Here is a 14,001-nt window from a genome sequence, read left to right as displayed (position 1 = left end):
ATGATTTTTTTTATCCCAGCCCTTTTCTAAAAAATACTTATTTAAAGTAGCCTCCACACCCAACATGGGGCTCGAACTCATGACCCCGAGATCAAGAGTTGCATGCTCTACTAACTGAGCCAGCCAGGCAGAAGCCCCCAGCCCTTTTTTAAATCATTTTTTAAATGAACAATACACATAATATAAAAATTACCTCCTTAACCATTTTTAAATGTACAGTTCAGTGGTATTAAGGACATTCATGTTGTGCAGTCATCACCATCGTCCACCTCCAGACTCCTTTTATCTGGTAAAACTGAAATTCTATCCCCATCAGATGCCCCCACGTTCTCTGCCCCCAGCCTCTGGCCACTCCCATTCTACTCTCTGTGAATATGACTACTCTAGGTCCCTCATATAAGTGAAATCACAGCATTAGTCTCTTCACTGAGCATAATGTTCTCAAGGTTCATCCATGTTGTAGCACATGTCAGAATTTATTTTTTAAGGCTGAATCATACTCCATTGTAGAGAGACCACATTTGCTTACTTATTCATATACTAGTGGAACTTGGGTTGCTTCTACCTTTGGGCTATCATGCATAATGCTGCTATGAATATGGGTGTGCAAATATCTGTTGAAGACCCTGCCTTCAGTTACTTTTGGATATAGCTGTGGATGAATTGTGTTGCCACCCAAAATTCATCTTTTGAATTCCTACCCCCCCCCCCCTCACACACACACTGTGATTGTATCTGGAGATAGAACCTTTATGGAGGTAATTAAATTATATGAGGTTATAGTGGTGGGGCCTTAATCTGATAATAAGAGACAGAAACACCAGGGAGCTCTCTCCCTCTTCATGTGCACACAGAGGAAAGGCCACGTGGAGACACAGCAAGGAGGAAGCCATCTACAAGCCAAGAGAGGCCTCACTAGAAACCAACTCTGATGGCCCCTTCATCTTGGATGTCTAGCTCTAGAACTACAAGAACACAAATTCGTTGTTTAAGCCACTCAGTCTGATATTTTGTTATGGCAGTCCTAGCAGACGAATACAGACATATACCCAGAAGTAGAATTTCTGGATCATATGGTAATTCTCTTTGCAATTTTTTGAGAAACTGCCAACTGTTCTCAATGACTGTGCCATTCTGCATTTCTATCAGCAGCGCACGAGGGTTCCAGTTTTTCCATATCCTTGCCTACACTTGTTCTTTTCTGTTTTTTGATAGTAGCCATCTCCTGATGGGTGTGAAGTGGAGCTCACTGTGGCTTGGGTTTGCATTTCCCTAATGATTAGTTATGTTGAGCATCTTTTCACGGGCTTATTGGCCATTGGTATATCTTCTCTGGAAAACATTTATTGAAGACTTTTACCCATTTTAAATCAGGTCCTTGTTGTTGTTGAGTTGTGGGAGTTCTCTATATATTTAGGATATTAATCCCTTATTAGCCTAATGATTTGCAAATATTTTCTCCCACTCTGTGGGTTGCCTTTTATTCTGCTGATAGTGTCTTTTGATGCAAAAAATACTTTTTAATTTTGATGAACTCCAGTTTTCCTGGGTTTTTTGTTGTTGTCTGCACCATTGGTGTTGTATCCAAGAAATTACTGCCAAAGCCAATGTCATGAAGCTTTTATCCTGTTTTCATGTTTAGGCCTTCAACCCTTTTTTATTTAATTTTTGTATATGCTGTTAGGTAAAAGTCCAACTTCATTCTTTTACATGTAGATATCCATTTTTTCCAGCACCATGTGTTGAAAAGACTGTCTTATCTCTATTGGTCTTGACACTCTTGATAACAATCATTTGACCATATTTGTGATGGTTTATTTCTAGGCATACTATTCTATCTTTCTATGCCAATGCCGCACTGTTTTGACTACTATAGCTTTGTGCTAAATTTTGAAACAGGAAGTATAAGTCTTCCACTTCTGTTCCTCTTTTCCAAGATTATTTTGACTATTCTGACAAAATTTAAAGCTTGCATTTTCTTAGAACACGGTAAACTTGGCTATTTTATAGTCTTTGTCTGATAATTCTGATATCTGGTGTTTCTCTCATTGCTTATTCTTGGTGGCATCTTGCTTCCTTGTGTGCCTGATTTGACTGTGTCTTGGGTTTTTTTTTTTTTTTTTTTGTCTTGGGTTTTGTATTTGAAAAATTATTTATACAAATGGCTTGAGGCCTAAGATGATGCCATCGTCCACCAGAGAGGGTTTTCTTTGCTTCTGCCTGGAACCTTGGAAAACTACCCATTGGGAGCCACCTTAAACCCAGTCCAGAACTTGTGTTATCGCCATCTCATAGGTAAAAATCCAGAGCACAGAGAGGCAAGGCTAACCTGCCTCATGGTTGCACAGCTAACTGGGTGGCAGGAATCAGCACTGGGATCAGTTCCGTCTTACCACAGAGATGCTGCTCCCCTTCTTCTGCTCAGGAGCCTGCTGGGGCTCCTCACTGTCTGGAATCCTGAGCACAGACCACTGCCCCCCCGCCCCCAGCCCAGCCACCAAGGCCCTTCCAGCCTCTTCTGGCCACACTGGCTCCTGCCCATCCCCAGCTCTGCTTTTTGGGCACTACCTCCTCACCCCCCCCCCCACATGCTGCCTACTCACCTGTCCAGATCTGGCTCGGAGGCTAGGACTACGCTGTGCTCTCCTAAGGTCCCTGATTAAAGTGGGACCCAGGCCCTGAGTACCCCACGTGCCCGACCCCAGGTCTGGGCACTCTGCAGGGCATCAGGTGCAGCAAACAGGTCAGAGCCTGTCCCCTGGGCACACAGCCTGTCTTCAAGGGGATGGAGCAGGCCCAGGTGTCCTATATCAGGGGCCAGGGACTGTCCGGCCATCCTGAGGATGCCCCGCTCAAGTCCAGCTCCCCTTGGAGGGGGTGCCTGGTGGGTCAGGCAGGGGAGGCCACCGGGCCCACCTGCCACCCCTAGGTGCCCAGAGGTCCCCTCTCTGACTTTCTGACAGGTGAACAATAACGGGATCATCTCCTTCCTGAAGGAGGTCTCTCAGTTTACCCCAGTGGCCTTTCCCATCGCCAAGGACCGCTGCGTGGTGGCAGCCTTCTGGGCAGATGTGGACAATCGACGTGCGGGTGACGTGTACTACCGGGAGGCCACTGACCCGGCCACACTGCGCAGAGCCACAGAGGATGTCAGGCGATACTTCCCTGAGCTCCCGGACTTCTCTGCTACCTGGGTTTTCATAGCCACCTGGTACCGCGTGACCTTCTTTGGAGGCAGCGCCTCTTCCCCTGTGAGTTTTTTGTCCTGGGGCAGGGAGGGTGTCCACCTGGGGCCCAGAGTCTTCCCAAAGTGGCCCCACCTTGCTGAGGGGGGTCAGATGTAACCACTGGTCCATGCCTGAGAGGAAAAACTGCTCAGGGATGGGGGTCACTCTCCCAGGGTCACGGAGGCAGGTTGGAGGACGACAGACCCTTGACTTCCCAAGCCCTCCTGGAAACCATTTGCTTTATCCTTTATTCTGCGATAACACGAAACAACAAAGGCACTGGGGACACATCTCTCCCTTGGGGCACACTCTCCATACACAGAAGAAGCAGGGGGAGGAACTCTCCCTGAGGCTGCTGTGCCAGCCAGAGGGTGGCAGCTCAGCCACATGGGGCCCTGGAGCTGGAGGACTGTGGTGGCTCAGAGCAGCCCTGAGGGACAGATGTGTCAGGTGTGCCCTCGGGGTCACAGGGGAGAGGCAGAGCAGCCGAGGGCAGGGCCTGCGTTCCCGGCCATGCACACGGCTGGGCAGCGGGTGGGGCAGGTGAGGCCTTGATGCAGGGCTGGGGGTGCGAGCGCCCCGCGGGCATCGCAGGTGCGGCCGGGGTCCCCGGCAGTGATGGCCGAGGAACTCGGTGCGGGTGGCTCGCCAAGCCTGGGTCCTCCAGCAGCCTAGATGAGAGGGACAGCCCAGCCAGCGAGGCAGCCCTCCGGACGGCCGGCGTGCACCGTGGAATTTCTTAAAAGGAGGACGGCGGTGGCTAGGGAAATAGGGACAGACGGGCTCTTCTGTCAACACTGCGACGAACGCGTGTTTACACCGGCGAACTATTCGTGCGTAGCCCACAGAGAGTTTGTCAGTTTTGTTTTTCTTACCGTCAAGTTGTAGGAAACGCACGTCGGTAACCGAGAGACTGGGTGAGGCGGCCGCCGACGATCCTGCCGTGAGGCACCTCCCTCGTCTTCTTTCTTGTCCATCACCCTAGAAGCCTCTCTGGCCCCTGCGGCCGCCCTGGGTATTTCCTTCCCCTCCGCCCACGGAGGAAACCCTAAGGCCTGTCCGCAGGCCCCAAGATGTGGGCTGCAAAATGCTTATCCGGGCGACCCGGGAACCCCTGGACGGGGACCCACTCGTGAGTCTGGGCTGGAAGCCGGTCCGCAGCGCCTCGGAGCAGGCCCCCGGGAGCGAGGGTGGAGCTCCTCCCCGCACGCTGGACCCCCACCTGCGCACCTCCCGCCGCTGGCAGTCCCATCAGCCCGCCCCAGGGCCCCGGCGTCCGGCTGTCTCCAGACTGGGAGCCCCAGGTTTGCCCCCCCAAGGGGCGCCCTCAGTCTCCCTGTGGTCCACTGCTAAATAAGTAAAGGGCAGAGCCAAGGGTGTCCCACCGTGAACAGCTGCAGACCAGCCCAGGGGTGGGCGGCACCCACGGCAGGGCGCCCAGGGGTGGGCACTGCTGGGCCTCGCCAGCTGGGGGCCGTGCCCGGGCCGGGGCTCCAGGGGAGGCTGCTGCCCGCAGGGCTCTGGCTTGGCCCTACCGCGTGCTCCTCCCCTGCCGCCGCTGCGCACACAGGGAGGCTCCTCTCCGTCCTTCCGCCTCCTTGGTTGCCAGCGCTGCTGTCCTCTGTCCTCGGCCGGCGGCACCCCGCTGTGATGCGTCTGTTCCCATCACCTCCAACCCCCGTCATGTCTTCCGCCTTGCTCCTGCCGGCCTGTAGAAGTCCCGCTTGAATTAAGGATACCAACAGCTCCAACTGCCGCCTGGGTCATAAGTACAGTCTCCACTTTGCTGTTGGCCGTGCACTTTGACCTCACGGCACTTTTTAACGTGCAGAAGTTTCTGTAGCCAAGTATATAAGTCTTCTTGGTTTGTGCAGTTAACAAATGTCACGCTTAAAGCCCTTCCTCGATCGAAGCAGCTCTACAGCCCCTTAGGTCTTCTTCCTCTACGGCTCTGATGGTTCCATTCACAAACTTACTTGATGCGGGATTTCTTTTCACGAGTGATGGAAAGCTCTAATTTTATTCTTTTTCAGTTTCCTGTTTGTCCCGAGAGCACTTCTTAAACAATCCCACCCTTTGCTCAATCTGAAATGACGTCTCATACGTACACTACTCGATAATATCTTCATGGAAGATGACAACATGAAAAACAAAATTCACTAAAACTGCTTTTCCTTGTTTCCTCGTTTTATCTTTCCCTCTTTACATTTTTTGTTTCACACGGGACAGTTTTGTGGATCTGACCCAGTAAGCACTAAGCCCTGTGTCCCTGGCGTCTGTGGGTCCTCAGGGCCCTTCAGCGTGTCTCACTCACCAGGTGACACCTGTCAGGGGTCCTGGCCTGTGCCAGGACTAGGCACTAGGGACAGTGGGGCATGAGGTCGAGGCCATCGGCTCAGTGGCAGATGGCTGGCCATCCAGTTGGGAAGACAGAGGAGGGGCCAGGGGATGTGGACCGTGCTGAAGGGGGCAGGCCCTTGCAGCACGGACGAGCGAGTGCAGAACCCTGTTCAGGCCTCCCTCCTTGGCAGGTCAACACGTTCCAGACCGTGCTTATCACGGATGGCAAGTTCTCCTTCACCATCTTCAACTATGAGTCCATCACGTGGACCACGGGCACACACGCCAGCAGCGGGGGCGACTCCACTGGCCTGGGGGGCATCGCAGCCCAGGTAGGGGCCCGGCTCCCCACTGCCACCACTGTCATGAGCTCATCAGGCAGGGAGACCCCCGGCCCCCCCACGACTCTGCAGAGGCCACTGTGAAGTGTTCTGATGCCATTCCCAGGCCAGACTCACAGAAACATCCTCAGGTCAGAGGCACCTGTCCTGACCCACACTGCCCTGTCCTCCCGGGGCCAGCTGGGCCGAGCCAGAAGGGCCCCTGGCTCTGTGCGTGTTAACCATCCTGGGGTCTGGCCTGGCCTGTGGCCCATGGGACCGTGGCCGGCGAGTGCTCCCTTGTGATGGGAATGCCCCCGTCTCCTTCCTAGCCGTCCACTTTCTTCTGAGCTCACACACCTGCCCCTGGTCCCCCTGGGAGCCAAGAGATTGGGGGGTGAGCCCCTGCAGGTGTGTGTGAGGGGAGCATGCCAGGGTCCAACAAGGTGGGTGGCTGGAGGAATGGCTGGCTGGGGTCAGGTCCTGGCTGGGAGGTTGCTGATCAGGTCAGGGCCAATGGGGAGGGTGGTACAGATGCCCCCAAACCTGTGAAGCTCCGGGGTTACAAGGCTGACGTCCACATGACCTCTTCCACCTGGCCACCGCGGGGGAGGTAGGTCTCCGGAAATTTAGCGAGACCTGCAAACCCGCCCGACCTGCCCCCACTCTCCCCACCCCCAGGCCGGCTTCAATGCGGGTGACGGGAGGCGCTACTTCAGCATCCCCGGCTCCCGCACAGCAGACATTGCCGACGTGGAGACCACCACCAACGTGGGCGTGCCCGGGCGCTGGGCGTTCAGAATCGATGATGCCCAGGTGCGCGTGGGGGGCTGCAGCCATACAAGTAAGAGGATGGAGCCAGCGGCTCAGCGCTGTGGGGGCTGGGGTGGCATGATGAGAGGGGGCAGACCCTGGGGGCGGGAGGCCGGGGCTGGGCACTGCTGGGGCTGCAGGGACGCTGGGAGCGGGCAGGCTGCTGGCCGGGAGGGCAAGGCCTCCCGACCCCTCTCCGCCAGCCATGAACCTGGGCAGATACCGGCTCGCCCCCAGCCCCGCCTCTTCCCGGGGAGGCTTTGGGGCCCCAGCTCCATCGAGGAATCTGCCGGAGACCGAGGTTCAGGGCGCAAGGCGGAAGAGCTGGGGCGCCCCTCCTCGGGGCCAGGTGTGGACGCCCTCCGTTCATTCTCTCCCACCTGCATCGGGGCGGGGGGCTGGGGGCGGGCCGCCGTCCAGTCTCCAGTGTCCCCGGGACCACCTGGAAGGCAGGAGCCCTTTTCACCCTTTCCCCCCATTTGCCAAGTGGTGCTGCTCCGTGGGAGTTGGCGCTTGTCTCCTAGCTGGTCTAGCCGGGGCATCTATCCTCCTAGAGGGAGTGGAAGGCTCGGAAGGCGCAGCGCACGGCGGGAGAGTCCATGGGGCGGAGGGTGGTCCCGGCCCCTCCGGCCGTGCGGCCCAGCGGGAAGCCGGACCCTCCTGAAACCTCATGCTTGCAAACGCAGGGGGGGGTCAAATGCGTGATTTAGCCCTCTGCAGAGTTAACCACAGCCCCGCAAGGGCCACAGTGAGGACGGTGTGGGGACCGTCCTGTGGACTCCACTCCCACCCACGAGGAGACCGGGGCCACGAGAGGGCCCTCTTGTCCACTGCTCGGCTCACCAAATCCCTGAGAGCCAAGCCAGCGGGCGGAGCCCATCCAGATGGCCAGGGAGGGCAGGTGTGCACCCCTCCCCGGGCGGGAAGGCTCACCAAGGACTAGGGGTGATGCCTCAGTGAGAGGTGCCCGGGAACCCCAGCCCACCCACTCACGGACTCTGCACTCTGGGAATGCGGGACCCACGGCCGGGGAGCCAGGGAGCCAATCACTTGCGCCTCCCCCAAGGTGGCAGGCAGGGCAGCCAAGAATGCAAGCCCCCCAGCAGCCCCAGGCCAGGCTCTGCCCACCTGGACTCTGGGCGGCGGTGGTGTGGGGGTGGGGGGGACACCATTGCGTCTGTGCGGCAGACAGGTCTGGTTGCTGGTCATGTCCCCACAGCCAGGGACTTGGTTGTGGTTGAGGATCAAGGCAGGAGTGCAGACGCGGGGTGCTGTGAGCAGACACCTGTGCGATGTGCATGCACGTCTGAGCAGGTGGCTGCAGGTGTGGGTGTAGCTGTGGGCAGGCCCGTGCCCCCTACAAAGGCTGCAGGCTGGGAGCCCCTGGGACACGGGATCCCCGGGAGAGGGTCTGGCCAGTCCCCCGCGGATCCCTTCCCACCTGGACATGCTTCTCCCGCTATCCCAGGCTTCTGGGGGGAGTGGGTGGAGGAGGCACTGCCAGACCTCCAAACTGGCGCACATGACGCCCCCAGGAGGCCCGCGGCTTCCCCACACCGCAGGCCCAGGAGATGGGGCCCCCACAGTGGCTATGCCGGGAAGGGAGGGTCGGTTCGCCCCTCAGAGGCAGTGCGTCCACATCTGGAAACCCCGCTCCTGAGTAAGGCGGGTCCAGAAACGGCTCACGCTGCAGGGTGTAGCCAGGCGCCGGCCGGCTGAGTGGCCGTGTGGCCAGGTCAATGGAAGGCTATGCAGCAGGATGCCTCTGCCCTGATGGCGCTCTGGGCCACAGGGTCCTTCCCGGAGGGCCCCTGCCCCCCGAGGCCGCGCCAGATTCCCGGGGCCCTCCCGGTACCAGGAGACCCGAGGCCTTGGGGTGCTCTAGTCACCTGCCAATTGATGCTGCTTAATTGCAAATTTCAGGGGCCTCACTTCTCCGGAGGGGCAGGGCGCCCTGGGCTGAGCTCTTGGGCTGCCCGTCCAGGAGGGCCCAGGCAGGGCGCTGGGGGGCCCTCGGGCACTGCTGGACGCCCTGCCTGGCCAGGAGGCCAGGATGTGAGAAACCCTGACTCCCACGGCTCCGAGGCCAGCCCCTGGTTTACACGCGGGGACACCCGGAGGGGCGGCTGGGCGTGCGTGTCCGTAAGCAGTGGTGGCAGCGCTGAGACCAGACTGCATCTCCCCAAGGGGGTCCGAGAGACCGCCGCCCACCACCCCTGGTTCCCACGGGGCCCCCCTCTTCCATGTCTGCGGGCGTCCTGCCCATGAGGCGCACCCACATCTTCCTGTGGCGCTGGGCACCCTTGGGTCTGTGTCTTATTTCCTCAGACAAATGTGGAAGTTGACGGATGAAAGGGATAGGAAGGTGCTGTGGGTATGACGGGCGCTAGGGAAGCCTGCCCTCCTTGGGAAGCCAGAGTCACTGCTCGGGAATCTAAATGTCGGCGGGGCGTGCAGGGACCCTGGGCACCCGAGGAGACGTGGGAAGCTGGCCACGGATGCGGGGCTGCCAGCAGACCGCACGGCAGTCCTCAGAGACGGGCCCTTGGGGTCAGGGGAGGGAAGGGACGGCGCGCTCCTTCCTCTGCCCACAGCATCCGTGTGCCTGGCCCTGCGCCCTTGCCTCAACGGCGGCAAGTGCATTGATGACTGCGTCACAGGCAACCCCTCCTACACCTGCTCCTGCCTCTCAGGCTTCACGGGGAGGAGATGTCACCTAGGTGAGTTTACACTGCAGGCACAGCCGGTGGCCCCAAGGGTCCAAGGTCAAGGGTCTCTGTCCCCATGGTGCAGGTGGCTCCCCGACGGTGAGCACGGGGGCGTGTGCTACAGCTGCCCCTTCTAGGCCGACCACCTCGGAAGCGAGGGGCCCAGGCAGATCCTGCCCAACTGGGCTTCCTCCACTGAGGCCCCAGCCTGCCCTGTTTTCCAGACGTGAACGAATGTGCTTCCCACCCATGTCAGAATGGTGGGACCTGCACACATGGCGTCAACAGCTTCAGCTGCCAGTGCCCGGCCAGCTTCGGGGGACCCACCTGTGAGACAGGTAAGAGGACGTGCCCGGGCCCTATGGCCCCACTGGAGGCAGATTGCAACGGTCCCGGCCGACCAGGGAGTGTGGTCAGCCTCATGGGAATGCTGGGTCCGCATCCAGAGGGCCTGGCAGTAGGCGTGGGAGCCTGGAGAGGCCCATGGGGGCAGGAGCCCAGACTCTAGAGGAAAGCGCATCTCATGCATGTGGCAGGAGCCCTGACCACAGCACTCAGGCCTCCTGGGCCCTGATGTTCAGACCAGGGGTGGCCCCTTAGAACAGGCCAGTGCCCAGTTCCAGCCTGGCCACGGGACATGGATGAGAGCCACCCCCGTGCAATTGGGGCCGTCACTGCCCCCTCAGCTCTGGACTGGCTTGATGGGAATGTGGGGGCTCCCCGGGTGCCGAAGAGCACAGTCCCCACCCCACCCTGTCTGTGCTGCCTGAACCCCAAGCCCCAGTAGCTCCCAACAGGAGCAGAGGCTGCTTCTCTCCAGCCCCCGGGGTCTCAGCCTTGGCACGGGTTGGGGTCCTTCCTGAGACCCCCAGCTGCACCCCGCTCTGCACCCCCTTCTGAGCATGGCTCTTTGGAAGCAGTGCTGGCAGATTCCCAGCCTCCTGTACCTGCCCCTCAGCCAGCACGTCTCTGGGCCCCCTCGCCCTGCCTGGAGGAAGGTGGGCCCCCGCCGCTGCACCCGGTCTCACTGTGGGAAGCTGCTAGGGGAGCCCAACAAAGAGAGCCCCGCACACCCGCCCATTCCCCGAGGTACACTGGCTGATGTGTAACCATTGTTGAGAAACATGTACGAGACATCGTTCCATCAAGTGTGTAGAATAACACTCCTACAGGAGTGTCTCAATCTAGAAGAACCATTTCTAAGAGCGACTTCTAGCCACAAAAAATGTTTTAAAGTTGTGCCTCCAGTGTATCTGCACACATCTGGGCCCGGTGAAGCTCCTAGGAAGACCTGGGCCTGGAGCCAGTAGCCTTGCGCCTTGGGCTCCTCATGGCCACTACGGTGACACCGACAGGTCCCAGGTCCCCACCAATGCTCGCTGGTCTCAGGACCTACCTCAGCCCCCAGGCCACACAACAGCAGGACACCCAGCAGCATCCAGGCAGGGACATGTGTGCTGCTCACCTTGAGCACCTCCTCCCCACAGCTGCCCAACCCTGCTCTTTGGTGGAGTCAGGATCCAGGAGAGGGGGGTCACCTGGTGCTGTGGCCACCAGAGCACCTCCACACGTCCTCTCTCCTTCCTCCCACTGACCCCCATGAGTCCAGGGAGGGCCACATGCTCTGAGGATCCCTTAGGCTCCTATACTGAGAGTTGTTTTGGGGAATGTGCTGTCCCCCCACCCCCCTGGGGGCTCACGGGCCAGCAGCCACCAGGGAGTCTAGCGGCCAGCATCCTGGGTGAAAGTGGCCAGAGGCACGCTCCACTCAGCTCACTCCCACCTGATGGGGACTGAGTACCTTTGCACCTGGCCCTGCAGCAAGACAGGTCACCTCCCCCACAACGGTGTCACCTCAGGGCCATCCAGGCCCTCTGGCACCTCTGCACACCACATCCCCTTCAAGACCCATCGCAGGCTGTATCCCTCTGCTGGGCCGGGAGCAATCCCTGCAGCCAGTGCTCCAGAATCGCACTCTGTGCTGGGAGCTAAGAGCAAGATCCCCCTCACCCCGGTGCCCCCAGCCAGCACACACAGCCCCCTTCCGGCCTGGATCTGCTGAAACAGACCCTGTGTGGCCGGGCGCGGGCTGCTGGGTGGGGGCGGCCGGCCAGGCCCCGCGGAGCCTGACACCCTCCCGAGCGGGGATCAGCAGGAGACCCCAGGGGCCCAGCCGGAGGTCCGACACCTTCACACCTCTGCCCTCACAGCACTGTCTCCATGCGATGCCAAGGTGTGCGAGAACGGCGGCCGGTGCCAGGCAGAGCAGGGCTTGGCAGTGTGCCTGTGCCGGGCCGGCTACACGGGCGAGGCCTGCGAGACGGGTGAGGGGCCGGCCCCAGGGGGCGGGAAGGTGCCCGGGAGTCAGAGGCTGGCTCAAGCCAAGCTCCTGACTCCGCTGCCCCCAGATGTGGACGAATGTGCCTCCGGCCCGTGCCTCAACGGGGGCTCGTGTGTTGACCTCGTGGGGAACTTCACCTGCCTGTGCGCAGAGCCCTTCGAGGGACCTCGCTGCGAGACAGGTACCGGCCCTTGCCCACAGCCCCCAGTGACAGCGCGGTCACCCGGCCCCTGGCCCTCGCTGAGCAGCTCAGCCCTACTCCTGTCCCGGGGGTCGTCTCCCCAGCCCTGCCCGTGCTGCCCTGTCCCCTGAGCTGCCGCCCGTGCGTGCCTCCTGCTGTCTCTATCTATAGGATGCGGGCAAGATGGCCACACTCTCAAGGCCCTTCTTCCTGCTCAGGACATTCTGGGCCTTTTAACATCCTCTTCCCTACAACAGACCCCTTGACGTGGAAGGGAATGAGCCCCACGAGTTGGCAAGAAAACTGACTTTTGTTACATGTGATGAACTCTGCTAGTTTCTATTTCATATTTTAAATGTTGGCGATGACTTGGTAGATCAATTAAAAGACTAACTAGATTTTATAACCTACAGAATAAATTGAGGTTGTTAACATCTGACATTGCCATGACTGCTAAAGGCCTCGCTCAACCCCTGTGCCCAAGATAGCAAAGTCCAGGGCATCGGCAGCTGCTCCCCAGGGAGACAGATGCTCAACACAAGCTGTCAGATTTAGTTTCACTTTAAAAAGTTAAGAAGGAAAAAAAAAAAAAAAAAAGTTAAGAAGAAAATTAAATTTTACCCATAAGTAAGATATAGATGGGTGCTGTGCCCTCCATTAGTCTTTGGTCAGAGGGCCACACAGAGGCCAGGCCGTGTCCTAAGGAGAGGGTGGGCTCTGCAGTGCAGAGGGGAGGAGGGGAGGGCAGCACCCTCACCTGTTTGGTTGCTTAAAATCACTGTAACGGGTCACAGTTCACCTTGCCCAGATTGTTATCTAAATATCTGTATATTTAACTAAACTCATGTTAGAAAACAGATTAGTATTTTCAAAAGATTTTGCAAAGAAACCACATCTTGTACAGAAAAAAGAATGCAAATGAAAGTAAACAACAAGAAACAACAGAACTGACGCTTCCATCCCCAATATAAGCTTATTATTCATATTACAAGGTGCCAGTTTTGACATTCTAACCAGATTCAACAGGAAGTTGGCCAAAATTTGGAGATAATTTCTAAAAATAGTATCCATTCTTCTGCTTCTGGCCAAGAAAGACTGACTGTTCTGGGAATTTCCCTCACCATCAACAACTAAGAAACCAGATAAAATATCTGAAACAGCTGTTTTCAGCCACTGGACAACAGGCATCACAGAACTGCTACCCCTGGGAGGAGGGACCGAAATGAAGTGCTCTCTACCACTGCCCCCAAGTCTGCCTGCAGGAAGTTCCCAGGTCACCGTGCAGCAAGGGGGTCCAGACTCCAGCAGTTCCTCTGAGTCTCTGGGTCACAGAGACAGAGAGTCTAGTTTGGTAGCTGCCATTTGTGGGGAGAATTCCAGAAAGGATGGAGTTACTAAAAAGGACTGGGCAGAGTGCAAGGAGCTCTGAAGACCTGCAGAGGCACCCCTGGCCTCTTCAGTCAGCACAGTTGGGGTGAAATCCAGGAGGCTGAGGAAAGAACCACTGGAAGTGCTGAGTCACACAATCCCTGGAACTCAAACAAGGCTGGGAATAATTCTCTTCTCTACAGCCAGAGTACACGCAGAGCTCCTCACACCAACAGCTAAGGCAGAGTAGAGTCCTCAGTACCACCTTGTACTGGGGTACAAGGATACCATCTTGCTGATATGGATAAATAAATGCTGGACCAAAGGCTAATCTGACTTGTCCTAACAAATATAAAAGAAAGTCTGAAAGAACCAAAACAATCCCAAGTAATTTAACCATATACCAGAACCAAATCTGTACTATTTAAAGGTATAAAACAGAATCCAGGGCTTTAAAATACCCAACCAAAAATTATCAGACATACTAAGAATCAAGAACATATGACCCACATCCAGGAGAAAAATAGATCAATAGAAACAGATGGCAGAGATGATGAAATTAGCAGATCTGCACGTTCAATCATCTACCTTGAACATGCTCCATGTGCTCAAGACTGTTTAGGAAAAAGGACACAGTGAGAAGTAGAAGAGAGAAGAAAAGAAACTTCGAGAGATTAAAAAACATAAAATGTCAATTTAAAAA

At 57.1% G+C, this 14,001-nt stretch overlaps 2 protein-coding genes across 12 annotated transcripts in view; one reads left to right on the top strand and one right to left on the bottom strand.

The window, feature by feature from the left end:
• Positions 1 to 14,001, bottom strand: part of MTERF4 (mitochondrial transcription termination factor 4) — a 102,284-nt gene that overhangs the window by 35,514 nt on the left and 52,769 nt on the right. The window lies entirely within an intron of this gene.
• The window catches only part of SNED1 (sushi, nidogen and EGF like domains 1), an 81,738-nt gene that overhangs the window by 21,333 nt on the left and 46,404 nt on the right, over positions 1 to 14,001 (top strand). For 9 of the 10 annotated variants that reach the window (XR_011994094.1, XR_011994092.1, XR_011994093.1 and 6 more), the window contains exons 2-8: positions 2,964 to 3,251; positions 5,759 to 5,899; positions 6,569 to 6,731; positions 9,295 to 9,420; positions 9,633 to 9,746; positions 11,619 to 11,732; positions 11,817 to 11,930. Coding sequence is in view for 7 of the 10 variants with exons in the window: in XM_072718930.1 (XP_072575031.1) it covers positions 2,964 to 3,251; positions 5,759 to 5,899; positions 6,569 to 6,731; positions 9,295 to 9,420; positions 9,633 to 9,746; positions 11,619 to 11,732; positions 11,817 to 11,930 (1,060 nt within the window). In the remaining 3 variants the exon portion in view is untranslated. The remainder of the gene's footprint in view (positions 1 to 2,963; positions 3,252 to 5,758; positions 5,900 to 6,568; positions 6,732 to 9,294; positions 9,421 to 9,632; positions 9,747 to 11,618; positions 11,733 to 11,816; positions 11,931 to 14,001) is intronic. The other variant, XM_072718934.1, reaches the window with a different exon arrangement.

This window comes from Vulpes vulpes, chromosome 9 (genome assembly GCF_048418805.1).
Source record: "Vulpes vulpes isolate BD-2025 chromosome 9, VulVul3, whole genome shotgun sequence".
NCBI lineage: Eukaryota > Metazoa > Chordata > Mammalia > Carnivora > Canidae > Vulpes > Vulpes vulpes.
Note: the sequence above shows the minus strand (reverse complement) of the source record. Positions and strands in the feature narration are given on the sequence as shown.